Source organism: Osmerus mordax, chromosome 6 (genome assembly GCF_038355195.1).
Source record: "Osmerus mordax isolate fOsmMor3 chromosome 6, fOsmMor3.pri, whole genome shotgun sequence".
Classification (NCBI taxonomy): Eukaryota; Metazoa; Chordata; class Actinopteri; order Osmeriformes; family Osmeridae; genus Osmerus; species Osmerus mordax.
Window position 1 is genome coordinate 10,460,373 of NC_090055.1, and position 24,123 is coordinate 10,484,495.

The 24,123-nt window shown below is 44.0% G+C and overlaps 3 protein-coding genes across 3 annotated transcripts; 1 reads left to right on the forward strand and 2 right to left on the reverse strand.

Moving 5' to 3' along the window:
- Positions 1–8: 8 nt before the first annotated feature.
- Positions 9–10,766, reverse strand: LOC136944762 (death-associated protein kinase 2-like). The gene is made up of 12 exons (XM_067238655.1): positions 10,498–10,766; positions 7,407–7,551; positions 6,631–6,852; positions 4,985–5,123; positions 4,233–4,362; positions 3,544–3,592; positions 3,362–3,388; positions 3,112–3,264; positions 2,854–2,899; positions 2,610–2,699; positions 2,247–2,333; positions 9–1,976 (listed from the first exon to the last, which is right to left on the reverse strand). Exons 2-12 carry the CDS (start codon positions 7,466–7,468, stop codon positions 1,896–1,898), a joined length of 1,086 nt encoding a protein of 361 aa, XP_067094756.1. The 5' UTR covers positions 7,469–7,551; positions 10,498–10,766; the 3' UTR covers positions 9–1,895.
- Positions 10,767–12,325: 1,559 nt separating this feature from the next.
- tmem79b (transmembrane protein 79b) lies at positions 12,326–15,618 on the forward strand. The gene is made up of 4 exons (XM_067238007.1): positions 12,326–13,165; positions 13,536–13,730; positions 13,960–14,182; positions 14,367–15,618. The coding sequence occupies exons 1-4, from the start codon at positions 12,517–12,519 to the stop codon at positions 14,566–14,568; spliced, it is 1,269 nt and encodes a 422-aa protein (XP_067094108.1). The 5' UTR covers positions 12,326–12,516; the 3' UTR covers positions 14,569–15,618.
- Positions 15,619–18,646: 3,028 nt separating this feature from the next.
- Positions 18,647–23,980, reverse strand: LOC136943994 (T-complex protein 1 subunit gamma-like). Its single transcript, XM_067237517.1, has 14 exons — positions 23,921–23,980; positions 22,577–22,638; positions 22,446–22,496; positions 22,264–22,326; positions 22,073–22,169; positions 21,859–21,976; positions 21,300–21,486; positions 21,051–21,200; positions 20,734–20,866; positions 20,539–20,620; positions 20,265–20,445; positions 19,804–20,049; positions 19,561–19,692; positions 18,647–18,934 (listed from the first exon to the last, which is right to left on the reverse strand). Exons 1-14 carry the CDS (start codon positions 23,946–23,948, stop codon positions 18,851–18,853), a joined length of 1,614 nt encoding a protein of 537 aa, XP_067093618.1. The 5' UTR covers positions 23,949–23,980; the 3' UTR covers positions 18,647–18,850.
- Between the last annotated feature and the right edge of the window lie 143 nt (positions 23,981–24,123).

Sequence of the window (24,123 nt, forward strand, 5' to 3'; positions counted from 1 at the left end):
GATGTTTGACCAACCTCAGTTTTTTTGTGCTTATGTTTCCTTTAATTATATATCACACAATTCAAACAACGATGAAAATAGATAGTGGTCAGTCTTGGACATTCAGAGACACAACAGTGACACAATGGGACTTATGGCTTTACCACCCCCCCCCCCACACACACACACATTTAAAATGAGACAATTAGCTAATTGGCCTTTGCCCAACAAAGAAACTACACTTGCAAAGTTGAAAAGAGCTACATACGAAATGTATAAGATACATGTAAACAACATGTTATGAATACCGCCACCATACCACTGTCATACTCTGCAGCAACAAAATGTGCGACTACATTTCTTGGGTGACGTCAGGGTTGTTAAAGTAATAATTTGTATGGGTTTAAGAGGTCTGTCCTTAAACCACTGATCAGTTAACAACAATTTCAGATAATGATTATTTTATTACTTTTACACTGTTTGAAATGTTCTGAATATAATAAACTATGTTTGATCTATACCTTGCAATACTAAGCTCATGAGCACATGACCCTTGGTTATGTCCAGGAGAGAAGTATGCCTATCTATTAATTATGTTTCTTGTATCATTGATAAACTGTCATTATGCTGTTTTCTTATGGCCTGCATAGCCATAAGTTAGGTCTTTGTAAGATGTGACTAGGAAAGGCCTGTGTCACTAATGTAAGTCAGAGGTCACAATATTTCCAAAGTGTATAATGTCATGCAACTTTGAATGAGGAAAATAGAAGGAGCGACAAGGCCATTTCTATCAAAAGACCTAAACAAAAGCTATCTAGCACATATTGTTCTTTCTCTGTGCCTGCAAATGCTAATCATTGTGTATCATCCCATATTGTGATACCATACTCCCTTGATTTTCTGTGTTCATTTTTCAGTCTTCTGTGATATTCAACTTGAGTGTAACAGACACCTGCACCTCACATATGTGTAATAAATACATTGATTTTGTCTTGAACTATTCATATATATAACCATTTAACTATTCCTATTCAGGGTAAACATTACTTTTTGTGTAAACCACCGCACTTGTATTGTGTAAGGTTCTTCAGGTGAGGTTTTAGGGCTGTAACACATTTGTGAGGCATCACTGGTTAATACGAGTGTGGTTTCTCTCAAGAAAATTATGAAATTGAGAATGGTTTGTGTAAAATTGTATGAAGGTAAGCCTGATTGATTGTGAGATGTAGTTTGACATAAGAAATGTTACTTTGGACCAAAAGAAGGCTTGGCTACAATAACAGCACCATTATTTCACACTTCAATGCACAGTCAGTGCAAAAGGGTTGGCAAACAAATCTCAGGTTTGGATTTGGTTCTTATGTAAGGCATTCGGTTTAGCTGACAGGTTTCACATTAGGAAATATTTAAATACTTTTACTAGTTGTTCTTAAATATCTGTTACAATTCAAAAGGCACTGACTGACAATATATTTGAATTGCTACAATCCTTTACTATCTTCTAGTAGTCTTGTACTACTACAACTACAGTTATTGCTAGATAAGAGCATGCTTCTTATTTATCAGTCTAAAATGCCTCAATCCTTGATCCTATGCATTGTAATTTGATTCATAATGAGGTTAACACTCACACAAAAGTAATTCAAAATACTATGCATTTTTCTAACGTTTCTATAGCCAGCAACCTTCATATGTGATCTCAATTCCGTATATTGAAGCCAAACACTAACTCTGTCAGCACATTGACCTTTACAAGGAATCAATCAGGTCCTGCAATTTTCAATGACTGTGCTGATTTTTGTGCATCACTCACAACAAGTATTTGCTCCTGTCCCTTCAGGAAGTGAGGTACTAAAAGTCAGCCCCTGGACCCTCATTGCACATGTTTGTGCTTTGGCGCCCTCTGATGGGCGGCTTTAGGAACTGCTGCTAAGTCTTCGGCGAATCATTGAGGCAGGCTTGGTCTCTGTGTCTTCCTGATCACTCTCACACTTTCTCTGGTGGGGGAGGGGGGGGGATAAGGATAAGACCTCCCATCACAAACACACACACACACTCGCATAATCACCCACACTTTAGCAACAGGAAAACATAAAACATAGATGATTTCAAACACCACCATGCACTTGAATTTAAAAAGTAATCACGATACTGGCAACTCAAAATGGTTGACCTGAGGATTCAGAAAAGTATATTCCAGTACAGCGACTGTCATCTGAGACTAGACATTCCTCTATATTTTCCTGCGTGTTAACCCCACCTCTCACCATGTCATCATTCTCCTGGGCTCTCGTCTTACAAAGCAGCTTCAGGCGACATAGTCTGTTGCAAGCCCACACCATGTTGTAAGACATCTACAGAGAAAGGGAGCGGGGGAGAGAGGGACAAAGAGAGAAAGATGACTAAGAAAAATTTGTTTTTGAAGTCCCAACAAATGCCTGGTGGTGGAGCTGCAGCACCATGATATCCCCTTCAGACCCCACCGCATCGACACCGTGGGACTCCGTAGGGAGAGAAAATGCTTTATCTACTGCTGCCTGCATCAGCCCGCTGTATCTTAGAGGAACCCTGAGGCAACAGTGACATTTTTTCCACAGGTATCAAAAAGAGGTGCAGCTTCAGTGACTCACCTTCCACTTCCTCTTGGCGTTGAACTTCTTGAAATTCTTCATGTTGATGGACGAGCGGCTTCGGTTGGCTGCTTGTTTGCGCGTCAGTGGCTGAAAGCACATAGTTGAGGATCGTGGTGCGGTTATTATACTGTGGCTGTGATGCAACTTCCATTTGATGCAACAATATTTTTTTACAGCTGTTCATTGAAATACTATATGTCGTCCACGTTGGTGTATTGTGTATGGGGATCTTTTCTCTCACCTTTATCCAGGGGTGTAGTAAACATTCATCTGCCGTCATTCTCTCTCTGTTGGAAAGACAACTTTACTTTAAGCTAACATCAAAACATATTCTAAAAGAAAAATGTGAAAGAGTATAATATTGACTTATTACTCTTTCCCTTTACAGTGACATGTTACCACGCTGAACATATTGTAGCATGGAGGACTATTCTTCACAAAGCAACAAAACATTGTAACCCCACCGATAACATCAAAATGGGAGTGAATGGTTGATTACATTGGGTCCTTAATGAGCAGCTTCTCGATAAAGTCTTTGGCCATGACACTGGTTTGGCTGAAATACTGATCTTCAAACTCGTAGATCATCCCCACGATGTTGCGTAGCGTCTCCTCGTCTTTGTCTCCTTGGAATGGGGACATGCCACTCAACCTGCAACACAGGAGAGTCTTTTCCAGCTTTGTGCTACGATGTGGCGAGCAAAACATGGACAAATAGGATGTATGTACCATTTTCATGTCATACTCACAGTATGTAAGTTATAACACCGATGCTCCTGTGGCAAACGAAAGCAGATAAAAAGCTCAGTGCACCGCGTTCATAAAGCGAATTTTGAGTTGTAATCAAATGCTGCTCTGACAAAGTCACATTGGATTGAGAATAAAAAAATGATTAATACGCGTACGGAAGTGTTAGATGTAAAATGGTTACCACATATCAGCTGCCTCACTGAGGGCTTCATAGTTGATCACCTCCGGGGCTGCGAGAGCAAAAGAGAGAGCGAGATGGGGGTCAATAAATACAGCACATCCTCACACTTAAGTGCTTTACAATATCTGTGAAAGGAACAAGAGGAAGTGAAAGAGTGAGAGAGACATAGATTCATGGTCTCGGTTTCCACCTCAGCTCATCACAGTGCAGGTACAGAACAGTGCCACTTCCTCAGTGTCTTGGCTTTCACTGTTGAATCCTTATTATTTTTGCCCGGCGTAGACAGACATACACATAACTCAAACTGACAGGCAGTCAAACACAAGCAGGCAGGCAAATGCATCGATCAATTGGGACAATGTTTGTCTCGTGACGATCTTGGTTTCTCTCAGCATTTCCTGCCTGCTGCCGAGCATGTGGAAACTTCTCACCTAGCCAGACACATCTGTCACTACCCCCCAGCAAGCATATACAGGCTCTGATGTCATATCCTGTCCATAACCAACACCACTACTTCTCTGCATGTCTCCATGACAACGCGTTGTCAGCAGGTTTGGAAAGGCCCTTGCTAAATTAAAACTATGACACAGGGACACACACACACACACACTATCACACACACACATACAATCACTCTCACACACACTAAAAGAAACTGGGAGTATTTGACTCTAGTTCATTCCACTTACCAATGTACTGTGGAGTTCCACAGAGGCTCTTGTATTCTTCTCCCTGTGTGAGGCGTTGGGCCAGTCCAAAGTCAATAATCTTGATGTGGGGGTGGGGGACCGTCTTGTCTGCCAGCATAATGTTCTCTGGCTGTCAGAAATATTAATCTATCAAGCATTGCACAGTCAGTCGGTGAACAAGTTTAAGAAAGCGTTATTGCTTGCGGCCGGCCCACAAGGAGACAAAAACCTCACACGCCATTGTGCTACAAAGTTTGTCTGGTTCACAAGTCTTCAGGTAAGACCATTTATTGGTGAGAAGTCTCCTCCCCTGCATATCAGCTGTCAATATGATCGATCCCAGAGACAGAGTGTGCGTGCACGTGGAAACTTACTGTGTTCTCCGACCCTAGGCTTGACCATATGATTCACTCAACACAGATAAGGTTTATTGCACCTCTAGTATGATAATGGTCAACCTAGGTCAGTTTGTTTACGTAAGCCTAGTGTCATCTATAGGTCATGTGGGGAGAGGGCTCTCTACTGACAAAGGAATGCTAGCACCAGTATTTTCAGAATATAACCTTACATTCTAAATTTCTCCGACACTGGCTGTATACATAGGACCAAACCAGCTGCAGAAAATACCTCAAACACTGCTTCAAAAAATAGAAAAACACGGGTATACTCTTTATCTTTCCAACTTCCTCTTCCCCTCTTTATCTTAGCTATTTGTGTGCATTAGTGTGTGTGTGTGAGTGTGTCACTCTCACCTTAAGGTCAAAGTGTGCAATGTGTTTACTGTGCATGAAGCCGACTCCCTTGAGGATTTGCTTCAGGAACTCGATGGCCTCCTCCTCTGACAGGTTCTCCTTCTCAGCTATGAAATCAAACAGCTCTCCACCACAGATACTGGAGGAACAGAAAGAGAGGGAGGAAACGAGAGGGAGAAGAGAGAGAAAGAGAGAGCATGGGAGGGAGAAAGAGAGAAGTGAGGGGGGGCGAGAAGAGAGACAGAGAGAGAGGGGGATAGATAGAGGAGAAAGAGAGGTCAATGGAGAGAGGGGGGTTGAAAGAGAAGGGAGAGACAGACAGCAGTTGTGAAGTAAAAACAGGCAGATAGGGCCCACAAGACATGAGGTGGAGGATGTGGATGCAGAGGAAGAACAAAAAAGAGGGATCATGTTGTCACAAACAAGAGTGGGATCATGTTGTCACAAACAAGAGTGCATGGTACGTACAGTGTCTATTTTACCAAGACCCATTTATCGGTGACCCCTTTGGGAAAGCTTGATACCAGCTTACCAACACCACACTCAACAGCCAGTGTTGCAAACCCCTGGATATTAACAACGCCCCTGTCTCTGTCCAGGCACTGATCCATTGGATCCAAACGTAGAACCTGGGCCAGAGATCACTCCAGGCAGGCAGGTTAAGGGTTTTATTTTCAGAGGAAGATAGGTAGAATTATATCTACAAGTTAAACATCTAGATAGATTGTGTAGAGGTTAGACTGTTAACTCTGTTGCCTGGCACGCCCCTTAATAGTATTTACTAATCCTTGGTCTACGATAGGGCTCTCCTCCCTCCTCCTGCTCTGCTCCTGGCCCTGTTTTCATTAGAAAGCCATTACCTCCACATTTGGGAATGATTTACAACAGCTTGCATTCTTTCCCGTGAAAATCTGTGCAAAGCAACATCCCTCTTTTTCGCTCTGATCTCTCATCCACACACACACATTAGACACTGACACTTTTACACAAGGCAACAAGGAGTGAACACAAACACACTGACTCATATCGCAGCAGATTTGTGTGTGTGTGTGTGTGTGGCTCTACATGAGTGTGTATGTGTGTGTGCATTCATATGCCATTAGTCCCATGCCCCTTCTTTATTAATAGACTGTGAGCCCCAGTATAGAATGATGTGTGAATATTAGATTACTGATGGTAACGATAGATGGAGGATTAAACATGCTGGCAGGATCAACTGCTTCTCATTGTGTTCCCTTTAACCAGGACAGTGGGAGTGGTCGAAAGCACAACTATTTTCCATCTCTGCCGCAGCTAACTTTGTCCTTATGTCGACATCACCCTATATCCCTTCCGGTTTGTTCTAAATATCAAAGTATCTGATTGAAGCAAATACAACAACTTTGTTGATTTCACGACATGTTCTCTGCTGGTGCTGTTTAGCTGCAGTCCTGTGTGCATGTTCTTGTGAAATGCTATGTGATAACAGAATATCTGGTAGACAGAACATAGCATTTTTTCTTCATCCTCCTCTCTTCATCCTCCTCTCTCTCTCTCTCTCTCTCTCTCTCTCTCTCTCTCTCTCTCTCTTTCTCCTTCCCACCCGTCCTCCTCTCTACCTCACCCTCCCTTCCTCTCCCCCCCCCCCCCCACTCCACTCCACTCACAGCTCCACGACGAGCACCACCTCGACACGGCTCTCGAACACGTCCTTCAGGGCCATGACGTTGACGTGCTGCAGCGCCTGCAGGATCTCCACCTCGCGCTCCACGTTCCGCCTCTCCAGGCCCAGGCGGCTGCTGGCGCTTCGCCGCAGCTTCAGGAACTTGCCCGCCCAGCGGACGCCCGAGGAGCGCTCCCGCACCGCGCGCACCTGCCCGAAGTGCCCACTACCCAGAGAGACGGGGTGGCACAGAGGGTAGAAGGGAAGGTCGATGAAGAAGAGATGAAAGTAGAGTAGAAGTTGTTATCGTTTCCTGTCCCTGTTTATAATGAGATATCTTCACTTTCAAGTTACAATCAACCCTGAAAATAGTAGATTATGTATTTGTACTTTGTACCATGTTTTTCAGGTTTTCTGTGACATTAGGTCTACGAGACAGGGACACACAAAGTAAGTGTCGTTTGTCTGCTTTATTGTGAAACTTCCGCACTTATTACAGTTAAGAATGAGCTTCAGAAGGGAAGTGTGGCTACGTTGGCCTTTGACCTTCGATTGCAGTTCCTGGGAGAGAGTTCAACCTTGTCTGAGAGCAGGCTGCAGGACAGAACCCAACTGCTGGAATCTGACCAACATGTTTCAACCCGGTGTTAGAAAGGAAGGAGCCTAATTGATTGGTGACTGTGCATGCATGTTTCCTAAACAATACTACATCAGTGATATCCATATTGTATACTCTGTACCAAATCAGTCATATTCATGCTTTTATACTTCTTTACTTACCTTCCAAGCACTTCTCCGATCTCATAGAAATCCTCTACATTCTGTAGTTTAAACTGAGCCATGCCGTTTCTCTTTCTTCACCTCCTTCGTGCCTCCCTCCCCCTCTATGTCTCTGTCTCTCGTCTCCGTCCACAGCTACTGCATTCTGTGCGAGATGAAACAGAAGATTCGAAAAACCAGAGATGACGAGAGTGTTAAACATCTTTGATAAACAGATGTATTTCATTTGGAAGAAGGCAAGACAGCACATACGGTCACAGCATCTGCAGCCTTTAAAAGGTGAGGCAGAGGAAGAATCACCATAGTGATCATAACTCAAAAAGAACAGTTGCAGAGCATATTCGCATGCCAGTGATGTACGCAGTCTCGCACCCCTATCATGTCACATACTTCAAAAACGTCTGATTCGGTTGAAAGTTGAAACATGAGGGTGCACCCTCAAACCTTGTTCTCTCTCTGGCACAAATTCTCTCTCACTTGATCACACACACAAACATGGAAACAATATGCACTTACAACCCCGACAGTGATACTTTTAAAGTGCTGTTACTACTACTCAGTACTTCTACTCAGCCATCATTGAGTCCATCCTCACCTCCTCCATCACCGTCTGGTACGCTGCTGCCACTGCCAAGGACAAGAGCAGACTGCAGCGTATCATCCGTACTGCTGAGAAGGTGATTGGCTGCAATCTGCCTACCCTCGAGGACCTGCACACCTCGAGCACCCTGAGGCGAGCGAGGAAGATTGTGGCCGACTCCTCCCACCCTGGACACTCCCTGTTTCAGTCACTCCCCTCCGGCAGAAGGCTGCGGTCTATCAGGACCAATACCTCACGCCACAAAAACAGTTTCTTCCCTTCCGCTGTTGGCCTCTTCAACAAGGCCAAGGGACCACACTGACTCAAATGACTTATTGCTTAAAACACACTGCTTTTGCACTGCACCACAACATGGTATCTTGTACATTTGTATTTTTTGTAATATTTGTATTTTTATATTGTAATTTACGGCAACTTATATTTATCCCACTTAGTACTGCTAGTTTATGTACCCTTAGTATAGTTAGTCCACATATTTAAATTTTAGGTATATGTTTATTGTATGCACCTTCCTGCCAAAGCAAATTCCTTGTCTGTGCAAACTTTCATGGCGAATAAATCCCTTTCTGATTCTGATTCTGATTCTGATTCTGTTACTACCACAAACATGGTCACCCACTGCAGTGTGAACAACAGAAACCAGATTTGTATCTCTCAAGTAAACCCCCCTTCCCGTTTCCTTCTTGGTATGCCTTTGATGTGAGTGAATGTGTGTGTCTGTGTCCTGTACTAACAAAGATTAGTTAAACAAAGGCAGGCGGGGATGATTAAATCCAAAACAGCAATGGTCATTTCCATAGCACAGTCCGGTTTAGGTAATAGTGCTAGAGTGAGTGTGTGGGTTTGGGTGTGGTTGTGATGTTGCTCGATAAACAGTCTGTGAAGACCCAAACTGGAAATCTCTACTCAACATCATTCCAAAACTATTCACATTAGAAGTTCTAACTCAACCCAAATTATTATAATTTTTCATTTTACAGTTCATGACCATTAGATATAGTTCCTACAGCAGTTACATCATGAAGGCTGGTGGATTCTACGATAAACCCCCCCCCCCACACACACAGCATAGCGTGCTTAGCCTGATGAGATATGGAATGCTCTGTAACTCTAAATATTTGCACAGGCAGCATTAGTCAGTTGTCAATGAGCGACCCCCAAACCCACTGTCAGACAAACACATACCTTGGCTCTCTGCTGTGCCACAACACAGATTCAAACTCTCCAAATTTGATTAAGCATGCGTGTGAGTCGAGTACACACATGCTCTTGCACAATTGTGGAGCGGCATTCTCTGTTTGTTTGGCGCTCATCACAAGCAGCCCTGTGTATCTGGCAAGACTATGAAACACTACACAGTATACAAACAGTTTGCACATGTGTGACTTTACAGCCAGTCATCTGGAACAAATCAATCGTGAGCTGCTAAGTCAATGTTCTTAGTCATGTGATCCCATCAGCACATACCTTATAGGCCTACTTATTGTGTTGTCTTTATGTTGTGTGTGTGTGCGTGTTTATGGGTGTGTTTGCTTGTGTGTGTCGGTGTGTGTGTGCTCACCTGTGCATAGTCTGTATGTCCTTGTGTATATTTCTATCTGCTGGTCTACATGCATGGATGCAAGTCTGCCTGGGTGCATGCATGTGTGTAACAAACTTATGTTTATTTTAACTACTCATCCATGGGGGAAGACTTGCCTAAATGCCAAGTGTGGGTCTTATCACATCCATTCGAGAGTATTGAGTTACTATACTATGCATAGTTACTATACTATATGCATATCAATGCATCAATATATTACATGACATGTGGATGTCCATTCCCCATAAGCCCCTAATGAATAGAAAGCTTGAGCATGGAAACATATCCCCAGAGACAGTGGGTCTTTGTGTCGATGTGGAACTGTGTACCTGATGACACAGAGAGCAAGAGAGCGAGAGTGAGTGTTGAATGATGATGAAATTATGAATGAAAGGGAGAGTAATTTGGTTCACTAATTCAGAGAAGCAAATGCAGTAATTACAAGTGGGAAGAGAATGTGCTTATTAGAGCGAACAGGAAATCAGGAAAGATATTTTCTCAAAAGAAATGTATTTTCTGCCAAAGAATTCATACTACTTTTACTTCTGAACAGACAGCTGTATTAACCGTTCATGACAACATCAATGGATTTCAAGTAAAAACGTAAATGTTGGATGGGAATATTGTCATATCCCATCATATGCTGTTTGTAAAATATTTCAAGAGTTGTGAAATATTGACAATGTGTCATGTTACGTACAATACATTTTTGTGTGAATTGGCTTTTTAATTGCAACCCGAATTTAAATCAACGGAGAAATTGTAAGCTCCACATGGACAATAACTGAACAATTTATCTTCACTATTCACGTTGATCCCCAGTTAGGCTACATCTTGAACATGATCGCTACGATTAATGCATCATACATTTGGCTAGCAGGTTCACGGATAAAAATCTGGTTACTCACCCAAATATAGATAGAATGTCAAAATCGCTTTTCTGTGGCCTTTAGTCGTTTCTCAATGTAGACTATTGTTGGCTAAACTATGCCCATGTAGCAAGTTGCACTGTTTGTATGAAACCCGGCAGATGCTTTTTTTTCATCCATAAATACAAGTCTGTTGCCTTAGTGTAATCGTTAATATTTCCTCATGCAAACTCAGATTTTAAAATGCGATAAAGACTGCTGTTATATTACTGACTGGTCACACTGCGCGTCGACTTTCCCGATTTGTGTGGTGGAGTACTGGAGTTGAAAGACTGGTTGAACAACTCCCTCGATTTTCATTTCGCTGTTAGCCTGTGGATGCACACACACGACACGCACGTACGTACGTACATACACACACACACACACGCGCACACACACACACACACACACACACACACACACAGAGGAGCGCGCAATAAAGTGGGCTTCTTCCTTAACAGTCCGAATAATGTTATAATAATATTAGGAGAAGAGGCACAAACTGGCACATCATATTAGGCTACAAAAGTTTGTTTTGGGGGGCCCTTTCTATGTAGGCCTATTTGCACTGTTGTCGTTATAAATGGATCAAGATAGCTTGGAGCTAGTCATTCTTTCAATTGCATCTCATTTCAAAACAGTAAACAAACACGAGCCCTGTTCCTGTGCAAATGCAACGTTAGTGTCTGAATCCGACATCCATGTGTGTGCCTTCCAGTAATATTTCACATCCTCTTGCGATCTCTAGCGGTACAATAAATAAACAGCAGTTGAGTACAGTTTACAGGTTTAAGTTAGTTTCAAGTCCATCTGTGTATGGCTGAAGTTGTGCACTGACAACTCCACACCAGGCCAATTATCTCGATGTATAGTTCAGCATCCCAAACGTCTACAGAGCATTTCCTTTCTAGAGCCCAAAATAAGAATGGTCATATTTTCGTGCATGTATTTTGAGAATTTCATACAGCCATGAAATGTCAGTCTGTCTTCAGTTCAAAATCTATGATCAAGTGTAGGCTTAGCTCGTGCCCTTTAAGAACAACAACTCCCCTTTAATGATTTACCTGCATGGCCACACCTGATATTCCACCCCCAAGGGGGAAAAGTTAAACAACAATTGAGGTGGAAAAACGTTCGGCAGTACATAGGCTTGCGAACTGTGAGAACACGAATTAAATACGGACTGAAAGTGAGTATATATTATGTTAGTCAAATGGGAAGTGGGTTTAGTTCGTAAATAGTACATTTAGAGAGTAGGCCTACGTTCGGAAGTCAAATGTTTTAGCGAACGCAGTCATCTTCCGCGTTGTTTTTTAGTACCTATAGAGAGTATTAAAAGGGATAGTTTGTATTTACAAGCGACAGTATCGTTTGATAGCCATTGTTTATACATTGGGAATGGGCCACCTGTCGACTCAGTTTTAAATAATGTTAGAATTTTAAGTCGTGCGTAAATGCGGCCTTTCTCCGACATGCGCACACAGGTTGCAAGGAATGTTCAAGTTAAGCTGTCGTTCTTTACGCTTGACTTTTCTCTTGGGGGAAAACGTGCTTGTATTTACATTTTAATTGAATAGCAAACGCTTTTGTTCCGAGCGACTTGCAAGGAGTAAATGTGTCTTAAGTGAACCTGTTCATTCATTCTTTTATTTTTATCTATATATCCTACTGTACTTACTTATTGTTAGACCATGGCAGCGACATCACAGTGCTCCAATCAGGCAACAGTATACTAAGTTGCTAGCCCTTTCAAGACATGATTATTATCTAAAGGGAGGTGTGATTTGTTAACATGCTTTCCTTTATTGGGCTCTGCAGGGATGACACAGAGGAATCCATCAGTCATGCATATCTGAACTGAAACTTTCACTGGTCAAGGCAAAACTAATAAAGATTTACACTGGCAGGAAGAACAAAGGAATATAATGTGACCATAGATATTGAAACTCAACCAAGACTACGTAGACTACCAAATCCACTAGACGAACAATTGTGTGAACGTTGGGTGCTAAACCAATGTCTGAGTTCCTACCTTCAAATCTGGAGCTACTTAACGAGGCCTCATTCAAAGGCCTTGCATGGAGCGCAGAGGTAGCCTGGCCGAAAGAGATGGATCCTGAGAAAAAGATGGAGAGAGAGGAGGAGGAGGAGGAGATGGTCAGCTCTGCAAAATTTGAGCCAGCCACACTCCAGTGGCGGGAGGACCGAGACTCTGAAAAGGGGAGGGACAACGGAAGCGAGGTGACCGAGAAAGAGAATGCGGGCGGCGAGGGAGAGTGCAGGAGCGTGCGGTCGGAGTGTCTCTCCCTCCACGGCGGCGAGAGCAGGACGGAGAGCGAGCTGGGAGGGGGCTCAGAGAGGGCCCGAGCGCCGGAGTCATGGCTGGAGACGGAGACGCCGAGAAAGAGAGGGGAGAAGGGACAGCTGGAGATTGACGTGGAAGACGAGGAGGGGGAAGGAGGAATGAACTCTTTGCCCGCGAAGGCTGCGCAGGTCTTCAATCCGGCCATCACCATCTTGCACTCCTCCAGCGACCCGGTCTCTCCCAGAGAAAGTGAGACATTCTGGAATGCTGAGACGACAAAGACGCCGTTCCTCGGTCCCCATGGAACCCCACCGGATGTTTACTACCAGGACTGGGCCACAGAAGGAGCCTCCCCAAAATGTAGGCACCACAAAAACACCTTTCACACCTCATTAATTCATATATCAGATGCGTTGATTCAAATCGACAAATAATGCAGTACAGCGGATAATCAAGGACCAGAAGTGCATTGTTCTAGCAGTAGATCAATGGTTTCGCAGTCGTTTTTTTTTAGAAGGCACACCTCGGACACTCACTCAGTAACTTTCCTTCATTTCTATGTTGTACTGTAACCCACGCTAAGACAAATGGGTCTTTCCACCCTCCTAACATTGTTTTGTGCAATGTATACCCTTAACCTGTTAGACCTGTTACATTAGTCTCACAGTTGATGAAAAAAAAGCCTTTGGATTGCGCCAACCTCTCTCTCTTTCCCTGTCTCTCTCTCCAGGGGGGAGTGGTTGTTGCAACAGAGACTCTCTGAAGATGGGTGTGTCTGTGTCCACGGCTGCCCTGATCTTCCCCCTGCTGGTGTGGGGGGGGTACGTCTTCCTCCCCTTTGACGCCCCGCTGCTCAACAGCTCTCCCCTCAGACTTGTGTACACCCTGCGCTGTTCCGTTTTCGCTGTGGTTCCCATCGTACTGGGTATGTAGGAAATACCAGTGGCTTCTGCTTCACCTCCTTTTTTTTCATATCTCTGGGGAATTTTTCCTCTTTCAGTACCTGCAAATGAGTTTCCTATATTTGTGTTTTTCCCCATGAAATTCCAACTGTAAACAAAAAGTACAACAGAAGGTCTGTTCAAGAACAGTGGAGCAAAAACTAGCTTTAGAGATCACCCAGCATATACCAACCCTACTGTTTCTCCCGCCAGGTTGGCTGGTGCTGGGCGTGAGTCGGCTTCGCCTGGGTGCGGTAAAGCCTCTGTGTGACGGCGAGGTGGAGGCCAGGGAGGTGGGCGTGCACCGCCGCTTCGTGGACGACTCCATCTCCCTCTTCCTGCTCTACTTCCTGCAGCTGGCTGTCATGGCGCCCTACCTTAGCCAGGATCTGCTCAAACTGGTGCCCCTGCTTACCATCATTTTCGCTTTCGGAAGGTAAAGAAACGTCAAAAATCTCTTTTAAAGGGACCAATAACTAATTGTTCGATAGTTGTCCATTGAACTCTCTCGCGTGGCTTTGATATGAATGTCTGACTGAATGACGCTTCCCTAGATCCACAGCAGGTGAATCATATTGAGTAACCAGCAGATATGTAACCATATCTCTGTGCCTCTGCAGGCTGGTGTACTGGGCGGCAGCTGCCCTTGGCAGCAGCATACGGGGCTTTGGTTTCGGACTGTCCTTCTTGCCCACCGTGGCCATGCTGGGTGCCAACTTGTACTTCATCTTCGCCATGGATGCAAAAGGCACCATCTTTGCCCAGGAGGCCCATGTACCCGACGAGTCACCCTCATCCCCTCGCCAGAGATTCTGGGGATAGGAGGACGGAGAGGGAGGGAGAGAGGAGAGATGGGTAAGAAAGGTAAAGAATGGAAGGAACAGGGAGAGTGTCTTCCCATGACCAGAAGAGGAAGTAGGGTGTGAATGAAATAGATTGAGGAGAAGAAACATGGCTGTAAAATCTAGCATGGAAAAAGGATGGGATGATACTAACCTAGGTTTGGAGGTTTCATTTTAATCATAGACTTCCACTGAGACACATAGATTGTGAACTATAGAGGGCTTTCCAAGAGATCAATAAGTTAATAGTTAACCTGTTGGCATCAGTTAGGCAATGCTTCACAAAAGAGATGTTGGCTCATTTGGAACCAAGTAGCTTGGGTTAATGTTGTAATGTCAATGCAAGACAACAGTTTGTGGTTTCACTCAAAATTGTGCCACTTGGGGGGAAGTTTTGACAGGATCCAAAAAACTGTTTCTGAAACTAAGGTTCCTGAAAGATTCTACAGATGGCGTAGGTGTTATGATCATGTTAGAAAGTTTGTTTGTATAATACAGTATCAGATGTTATAATGGAACTGAAACTTGTGTTGCAATATTATATATAATTGGTTAGAATAATCTGTCAAGAATAGTTTACAAGTCAACCCCTGCATTGTATGCAAAAGTGGTCAAGCTGTGACATTAATGAACCCTTTTTATGTACAGTAACAAAAGACTTGACATAGACATTGCATAATGCAAGTACTCAGTCTTTTGACACATTAAAGAATGAGAATAATGCTTTTTCTTTAACTGAAATACATAAAAATAAATAATATTGCTTATTTTTCTCTTCAAAAGTAAACATTTCCCAACAATAACTACTAGTCTAGTGTTTTAGGAGATATAGCTATGTTTATATTAATATCTGTGTGAACTATTGCTTCACCATAAAATTCCATATTTCTGAATGCAAATGTATTAAGCAGATGTTAGTGTATATGAAATATCTGTCAGATCATATCTGTGTTATTTCTTGATCTTCGCTATACATTTTATATTTTTGTAATCCCAAACGCTTCAGTGACCATAAATAATCTACAACAGTCTGAAAGTTTGTGTAGTTTTTAGTTCCTTGTTTCCTGTTCGCCTTGTGTTTTGGATAAAACCCAATAAAATTATTCCTTCTTCCGTTTTGTATTTTTCGGCTTTTTCCGCGTAAAACCTTTTGTAGGTTATCCCCTTGTAGCAAGAATGGATTAATAGCCAGGATTTTTCTTCTATATACCTCATAATTAATGTAGGCTATGAACATGACTCTTAATTGTTTCATTGAATTTTTGGTTTAGTCTATCCATCTGTAGAAAAAAAAACTCAACAGCCTGCTACTTTAGGTGAACTGGTAAAGTGACGTCACGCAAACTGGAGTATCTTCTGGAGTTTCTGTCGCAGGGAGATTGTATCGGTCGGAGGGAAGAAAAAACATCCACCTGAATTGCGCTTCGGTGCCCAGTGCGCAAGAGCGAAAACCCACGGAGAAGTGTAGGGTTCGGAGGTAGACTACTCACGATAACAACGACGTATTCGAAAGTCTACCCGGAATTCAACAAATACCCCTCCAACCAAACTGAGGTTATTACTGAAGAAAACAAATATTATAATGACAACCATCCCTGCAAGAAGGAAGCACGGCGCGTGTTTACTACGAATCAAAGAGAATTGTCCTTTCCGAAAACTGAGAAAAAACAGGTGTTATGGTAAGACTGGCTAATAGCAATTTTATATAGGGTGAATTCGCGTAGTCCTAAATATTTATTTATATATACTTTTTAACAGGCTTTGATGTTGACCAAACAGAAAGTTCCTGGTAAGTTCTTTATCCATACGCTGGGTAAAGAAATAATTGCACGCTCGGCTGGTGCGTGAAATGTCGAGGGAATTGTCTGATGTCGACCTTACCTCATTGTCTTCACTTAAGCCATTGTAAAAGTTCAAATGAGAAGTAGGTTAATCGGAATTTGACCTGATCAAAAAGAAATGTCGAGAAGTAGAAATTGTGTAGGTGTAGCCTATTGTTGATTCTCTATGCATTATTTAGTGTTAATTATTAGAGGTTTTAGAGCAGGCCTGCATAGCCGTCTCAAAGTAATTATTTGTGGTTGTGGCACAATAGGCCTACTGGTCTTTCAGGACTGGTAGTCAGACACATTTTCTCAGTATCTGCACCACAAGGGAAATGGGTTCTTTTTACCGTACTTTGTTTGACACTTCTTGTTGTGTTTGAGTAAAAAATAACAAACCCTCTTCCACATTTGACAGATTTACAATCATCACCTGCAGCTCCGTTTGTATAAAAAATATTGTTTAACACCATAACAGGAACAGTTTCAACTAACCAGCTCATTTTATTCAGTTCAATCAAGTTCATCCTAATCTGTGCAAAAGATGGACAGTCAGGCTCTTGAGGTTACTGAGACACAGGAAGGCATTCTAACGCCAGTTAACTTGACCTATGTCTTTAAACAGATGTGACAGCAACATCTTCTGTTAATGATGGGGTGCTCTGGACTGACTACAGTGAGCGCCCCATTTCTGCATCTAGTGACCAACCCATCATCACCATCAGTGGGGAGCCCCTCCCCCCTGTTCCAACCTATCAAGCACTTTACCGTCATCAACATTTGCAAGGTCCTGTTGGTGAGTTCACAGGGAACTTAAAACCAGATGAAGGAAAACAGAACAGGTGATTGATTGGGATGTGCACTGGCTGAAAGAAATGTAACTGACATCCTGGATCAACTCAGTTCAGACACGTGATTGGGCGACAACGGCCGCATGGTTTCACTTATTTTTAAGGAAGTGAAGCGGAGTTTGCTACTAGGAAGTTTAAAAACAACTGTATAATGTGTACTTCTCATTTGACTATAAACACTCCCTTTTCTGTTTGTGTCCTCTGAGTGTAGCCATGGATATGGAGGACATTGTCCAAGGCCCTTCCCCTAAAATAGGGTCCATGAGGGCCAATCCCTCCTCTGGCCTCACCCCGAGGTCCCTGCTACCCAACCTCACACCTCCCAACAGCGAGTCGAGTATGGGTAAGACATATTTCAATGTTCTCTCCCTGCACAGAGTAAAGATTCAAATTTACGTGTAGTCCAAGCCTCAAGTTACACTTTGTCAAACTATGTCAATTGACAAGTGTTGACTTCCTCAACAGAGCTGGACAGTGGTGTGGACCCAGAGACAGGAGAAAGAGCCCAGAAATGACAGAACCTCATGTCTTCCCTCTTCATTTGTTTCACTCTTGCTACCCTGTGCTAAAAATAGATTAGGAATGCACAGAGCAGGTTGCTCATTCTCTTTCGGTTGTGGCAGCCATTTCTGTTGTGTTTTGTTGTCATCTACGACACAGCCACACCCTGTGAAGATGGGTCAGATGCATGGCCGTGGGAACTTGGGGTGCTGAGGGTGCTGCAGCACCTCCTGCTGACGGTGCTGCAGCACCCCCTGCTGACAGCACAATTTAAAATATGACTTGAAAATCCACCAGCAGCTACATCTGAAGTAGCTGCAGGCTCTTTGATTGAAATTGCAGGATGTAATCGTGAGTGAAACTTAGATCAAGTGGATTAGTTTATGTACCAAACTGCCATAATCAAACAGGACTGGGTAGAAAATCACTGAATGCAAGTTCTTTAAATGTGTTTGGATATTTGGAGTGTAGGGGCCTCTTACTTCAATGTCACAGTAATCTAGCATACTCCCCTTTCATGGGAAACTTAAACCATTATTCTTGCTACAGTGGGGCCTCTGCTTGAAGGTCAGAAAGGGTATCCTGTACTCAGGAATATGAATGCAATACTGTGTGTATGATCAGTTTATTTGGACTAGACCATTTCTTAACCTGAACCTCTTGAGGAATGTTATGGGTGGTTGTCAGCCCCACTTAAGCCTCGATATGTACTTATCCATCTGTAATCATGTGTCTCCACATTCTGTTAGCCTGGTTGAATGTAATTAGATTCTTTGTGTTTTACCCTGTTTTTGGAACTTTGAAGCTTACTTAAATAAAGAGTTCCTAACTATAAAGTTAATTGTAGTAACGTTTCCACAAACACTCACAAAATACACAATAATGAGCCTTAGAACATTTTATTCCAATTGCTCATTTCTAGCAGAACACAAATAAGTAACAGCAGTAACTGGCTACAATGTGGAATGAAGCATTTGTTCTGGACACACTTGAGGTTGCAGAGAGATAGAACCATGCCAGAGGTGAACAGTTATCAAACAGGGAGCAATGGAACACGCCCTGCACCAGTCCACAGCCAGGCCTCCCTCTACTCCACTCCCCCACTCTTCTCTTCTCCCTTCCTCTTGTGTCCTGAGACGATGTCATCGATGCGCAGCAACAAGACAGCGGTCTGATGGGAAAAGTGAAACCAACCAAGTTAGAATGTGTTGGTGTCAGTGCCTGCTGCATACAAGTAGTACGGTCATGGACAAAAGTATTGGCAGTGACGAATTGTTTTGCCAAGTTAGCTGCTTCAGTATTTGTAAATAATTGTATGTTTCTATGGTATACTGGAAACAAGCATTTTATACGTTTTAACAAGGCTTTTATTGGCAAAAACATTCAATATTTAAAGTCGGTGTCCCACTTTTTATATAAAATCAGTCTGCGCTCATAATCCAGTCAGTCAGTGATTTCACCTCGTTTACACGTTTTTCACTGATGATATGATTAGTGCAATTGTTAACTGGTCATTTTGTGCCAGGGCCCAAAAACTGAAATTTGAAGTTTGTGTTAAAGTTCATGTTTTTTGGCCAATAGCTTTGATTCAAAATGTATCTGATCACCATGCTCAATAATCTAGAAACAATATGACTCAACACCACAGCAACTGAAGCAGCCAACTTTGCAAAACACAAAATGGTCACTGCCAATACTTTTGGCCATGACTGAAATTGATTAACAGTATTCCTTACCGATCACAACCAGACTCAGTACTAACAAACAAGACCAAATGTGCCTGTGACGCAGTCTCACCTCCATAGCCGTCTTGTAGGTCTGAGCCTTGACAGCCAGAGGCTCACAGATACCCAGCTCCATCACGTCCACCAGGGTGCCAGTCTCCCCGTTCACACCCCAGTTGGTGCTGCCCTCTTGGGTGTGCTTCGCCTAAAGAGGAGGGGTGGAGGTCCACAGTTACAGCACAAGCTGAGGGCTACATTTAGGGAACGTGGCAACTAGGTCATTTGAACTCGACCTCTGTGAAATGGTTCAGCGTACCCTAAGGGAGGTGAGCACTCTGATGGTGGAGGCTCCGCAGTTCTGGATGAGTGTCCGGGGGATGACCTCCAGGGCCTGGGCGACAGCACGGTAGGGCCACTGCTCCACGCCCGTCAGGCTGCGGGAGCGCTCCATCATCCGCTTGGACACGGCCATCTCCACCGCCCCGCCGCCCGGCAGGAGGCTGGGGTCCAGCAGCACGTTGCGACACACCTGCATGGCATCCTGCAGGTTACGCTCCACCTCCTGGAGAGGGGAGGGACGAAGGATGGCGAGGAAACGGAAGTCCAAATCACATTCGTTAGTGAGACATGCATAAGCTAGCCTTGACATATCCGACAACTGAAAGCACCTTCTATCCCCTTCCAGCATTCAAACAGCTCCCCAGTACTTTCTTCCATGGTCTAATGCCATTAAGCAGCTTAAAAATGTGATGAACCCCAGGAGGCGAAGGGACATACGGCCAGGATCTCCTTGCTGGCTCCCCTCAGGAGGATGGTGCAGGCCTTGGGGTCCTTGCACTCGGTGATGAAGGTGAAATACTCGTCTCCGATCTTCTTGACCTCGAACAGGCCGGCGCCCGTGCCCAGGTTTTCCTCGAGCAGCTCGTCCGTGCGGTTGACGATGCGAGCGCCACAGGCCCTGGGTGAGGCGGGGAGGAGAGGTCGGTTAAGAGAGAGGGGCCACAAACTTTCAACGGGGTCCGACAAGGTGGCTTGACAAACTGGCCGTTACCTAGCAATGCGGTTGTTGTCGGTCTTTTTGACACGTCTGATGGCTGTGATGTTGGCCTTCATCAGATAGTGCTGGGCGAGGTCTGAGAGGAGAAAGGGAGAGATGGGAAATGGAGTGCTTGAACACGATAGGGAGCTTTTTCATTGGCTTCTGTGTGTGTGTGTGTGTGTGTGTGTGTACACGTGCGCCAGTTACCTGAGACGCCCTTCTCTGTGAAGAGGAGGTCTGGCTTGATGCGAATGATATCATCACAGATCTGCTTGATGTACTCCTCCTCCATCTGCAGGAGTCTGGAGAAGTCTTCCTCCCGTGTGATCTCTATGTCAGTCTGAGACACGATACACACATCAGCAAGGGAGGCACTCATAGGGAGGCTCTGTGTGTCTGTACAAAAAAGAAAGATTGCGTGTTTGTGTGCAAATAACGCGTGGGCGCTTTTCTATTTGAGCAAGTAGACCAGAGAAAAAAAAAAAAAAAGTGACGGATGGAAAGAGAAAGGAACGAAAGTGTACCTGGCTCTCTCCCTTCTTGTACTCCAGGGAGCAGTCCAGCAGCACGATGCGTGGGTTCTTGATAAGGCGCCGCATGCGGGGGTGTGTCACATCCTTGTTGACCATCACTCCTCTGAGCACACAGGAATCCTCCATAATGCCTCCAGGAACCTTAAAAACAGTGAACCCAAGGGTGGTTACACAATTGGCAAGTAGTGACACACACAACTTGGAGTCATCTGGACACACACACACCACAAGCTACAGTACCTTCTCCACTTTGGCGTAATTCTTGATGTCAATCTCTTTGCGTCCAGCCTCCTCCATCTCCACGGTCCTCACCGCGTCCAGGGCGATGTTGCACGCCAACTCAGACCACTGGTTCAGAGCCTTGGTGTTGATGGCAGACTTGATGATCTTCAGCATGACGTCCCGGTCATCAGGGTCCACGGGCGTACTGGGGAGAAAAGCAGGAGCTGACATTTTGTTTTGTGCGTTATGTGCAGCCGTGAGCCGGCGTCAAAATATAAGTAAAATAACAGTAGTCAAACTGGATAATGCATCTGTATCCAAAACGCCCAAAACGATTGCATGTGCCCTCAGCTCCAAGCTTGCCGGCACCGGCAAAGCTTGGAGTGACCAGTTGGTCAGTCACAGGTTCCTGAGCAAGGATGAATATCATCATAAGGCACAAGAGTTTTGGTCCACATCAGCCAGCACCCCAGCCTGAATGTGGGAGTGTTCATGCACCCTGAAGCAAAGCTGTGATGTAATGCGCGTGAGACTGGTCTCAGGCATGCTCCAGAGCGTGCCCAGGACACTGGCGTACCTGATGTCTTTGAGCATGGCGAGCATGTCATCCAGGGCCAGTCTGTAGGCACTGATAATGACTGTGGGGTGAATCTGCTGAGTCAGGAACTGCTCTGCCACTGACAGCATCTCACCAGCTAAAAACACAACACACATTACGTCTTCAGACAGCTAAGGCATGCAGTCTAGATAGGGTGACTGTTCGGGTTCGAGTCAGGTTAAAGTCCACTCACCAAGGATGATGACAGAGGTAGTTCCATCGCCCACCTCCTCATCCTGGGTGCGGCTGATCTCTATCATGGTCTTGGCTGCCGGGTGCTGCACTTGGATCTGCGTACACAGACATGGAGACTGTGAGCCTACAGCTCTGCCCGCTCTTTTCCAGCAGCAAAGTAAAGATGCTCATGGGAGATGTAGTTCTCACCTCTCTCAGGATGGCATTTCCATCATTGGTCATGACAATGCCTCCCATAGGGTCGAGAAGCATCTGTAGGTAAAAATAAATAGGCAAGATTCGTTTTGGGATAAAACTAAGTTTTGTCCCCTTTTAACATGTTGTGTATGCTAATGAAGATTGCACCAAGTATCATAAGGCATTTTGCACACCTTCATCATGGCTCTTGGTCCCAGACATGTTCTGATGACATCCGCTATTGTCTGTTGAATAAGAGCCAGGCATTATATATAGTCACTGAAAGGAAATAAGACAGGTGCATGGATCACTTATTTATTTTTACCTTTGCTGCAGTTATGTTTCCCATCTGGACCTTACGGCCCGACTCCCTCTTCATATTCTGGCCTAAAATTGGGAGAAATGTTTAATTTGTGGCTCAACATCCTGGGTTACAAACAGAATTAACCCTGGACAAAGTAATCTTCCAGTAGAATGTTAAATCACACATATAAAATAATGGACCTAGTCATCTTGACGACACCTATTGGTTTGTGAAAGCCCGTTATGAATCCTCGAGTTTTGCACTTCCTGGTCGCCATCTTTGGTTTTTGGAACCAGAAGTGACCGAATAAAATCAACTCAAATCGCGACCAAGACGAACATTGACACCAATATTTGCACTACATAGACGTTCGTCTTGGCCGCGATTGAGTTGCTTGTATTCGCGCGAATATACGCGCACACACACGGGCTTTGTGCCACACAAGGCCCTTTTTGCCACAACAATTTAATTCAAGCCTAAACTGTCAAACGGAACGTTCGCGCGAATACAAGCAACTCAAACCATGATGACCACTTCTGTGTGTGCATACATACACACATACACGACTTATGACCTGTACTGCAGCCAGCCACTAGGGGGCGATGGAGTCGTTTTGGAGTCACTTGAGTTTTTACAGTCATTGCTTTTGAGGGGCTGTTACTATGTCCATTCTTTTTACAGTCATTAGTCCCGATGCGCGGCCAAGAGAAAATGAACTAACTCCGAGACCACTTTTACTCCCCAGTCATAAAGGTTCGTTCAAAATTAACGAATGTGAACTCCTAGTGACGAGGAGGTCGGAGATTCCGATTTTGGGGAGTGTCAAATGGAACGCAGCGTTGCACCAGCAAGTGTAGGACAGATTACATACAAATTACACCAAAAATATCAGCATTATCACGATGTCTGTGCTTCATACAATCATGGGCAAACAGTACTTTGCTAGAACCATCCGCACTCCATAAACAAAAGTAATGTAGGTTAAACATACTGCGTGGTGGATCACTATGAATGAACTGCGCACTTAGCTTTCCTTTGAAAAGTCGCAAGACAGTTAGCTTAGCTAGCTTACTCTGTGGATTCGTTAAACTGACCCGTGGCAGTAGACGGTGTAATGTTTAAATACAAAAAAGGTAGCCAAATTATTAAACGCACACAATTAAAATAATTACTTTAGCTTGGCTCAGCAACTTAACGCGTCACTATCCTGTGTGCTAATATGCAAGCCAGCACCGCGCAGCATTAGTTTCACTGCACATGCTAGGCCCAAACTATTGTCTTTTTTTTTTTTTTTCAGAAATTGCTTTGAAATAAAGATACATGTTATGATGTTGAGATAAAAAAGGAATACAAATGTTCACTCACTCAACACAAGTACTGGTCCTCCCATCATCTTGGCAGCGTGCGTAACTTCAGCCGGCAGCTCTTCCTACGCACTGAAATACGATGGTAAATATACGAGGCTAGGCGGGATGTAGAATTTGTCAACCAATTACAGACAACGGTATTTTGATTAGCGATTGAAACAACCAATAAAACTTCTACGGCACTAGAAAATCTGTACCTTT

Bases quoted from the DNA above. Each gene is read 5' to 3' on its own strand.
- LOC136944762 (XM_067238655.1), bottom strand. From the start codon at position 7,468: ATGGCTCAGTTTAAACTACAGAATGTAGAGGATTTCTATGAGATCGGA. The intron at 5,124-6,630 runs GTGAGTGGAGTG...CTGTTCCTCCAG, and splicing joins GTGGTGCTCGTCGTGGAGCT to TATCTGTGGTGGAGAGCTGT. The intron at 3,265-3,361 runs GTGAGTATGACA...CCTGTGTTGCAG, and splicing joins GGTGTTATAACTTACATACT to GTTGAGTGGCATGTCCCCAT.
- tmem79b (XM_067238007.1), top strand. From the start codon at position 12,517: ATGTCTGAGTTCCTACCTTCAAATCTGGAGCTACTTAACGAGGCCTCA. The intron at 13,166-13,535 runs GTAGGCACCACA...CTCTCTCTCCAG, and splicing joins AGAAGGAGCCTCCCCAAAAT to GGGGGAGTGGTTGTTGCAAC. The intron at 13,731-13,959 runs GTATGTAGGAAA...TTCTCCCGCCAG, and splicing joins TGTGGTTCCCATCGTACTGG to GTTGGCTGGTGCTGGGCGTG.
- LOC136943994 (XM_067237517.1), bottom strand. From the start codon at position 23,948: ATGATGGGAGGACCAGTACTTGTGTTGA. The intron at 22,639-23,920 runs GTGAGTGAACAT...TCCCAATTTTAG, and splicing joins AGGACCAGTACTTGTGTTGA to GCCAGAATATGAAGAGGGAG. The intron at 21,201-21,299 runs GTACTGTAGCTT...ACTGTTTTTAAG, and splicing joins ATTACGCCAAAGTGGAGAAG to GTTCCTGGAGGCATTATGGA.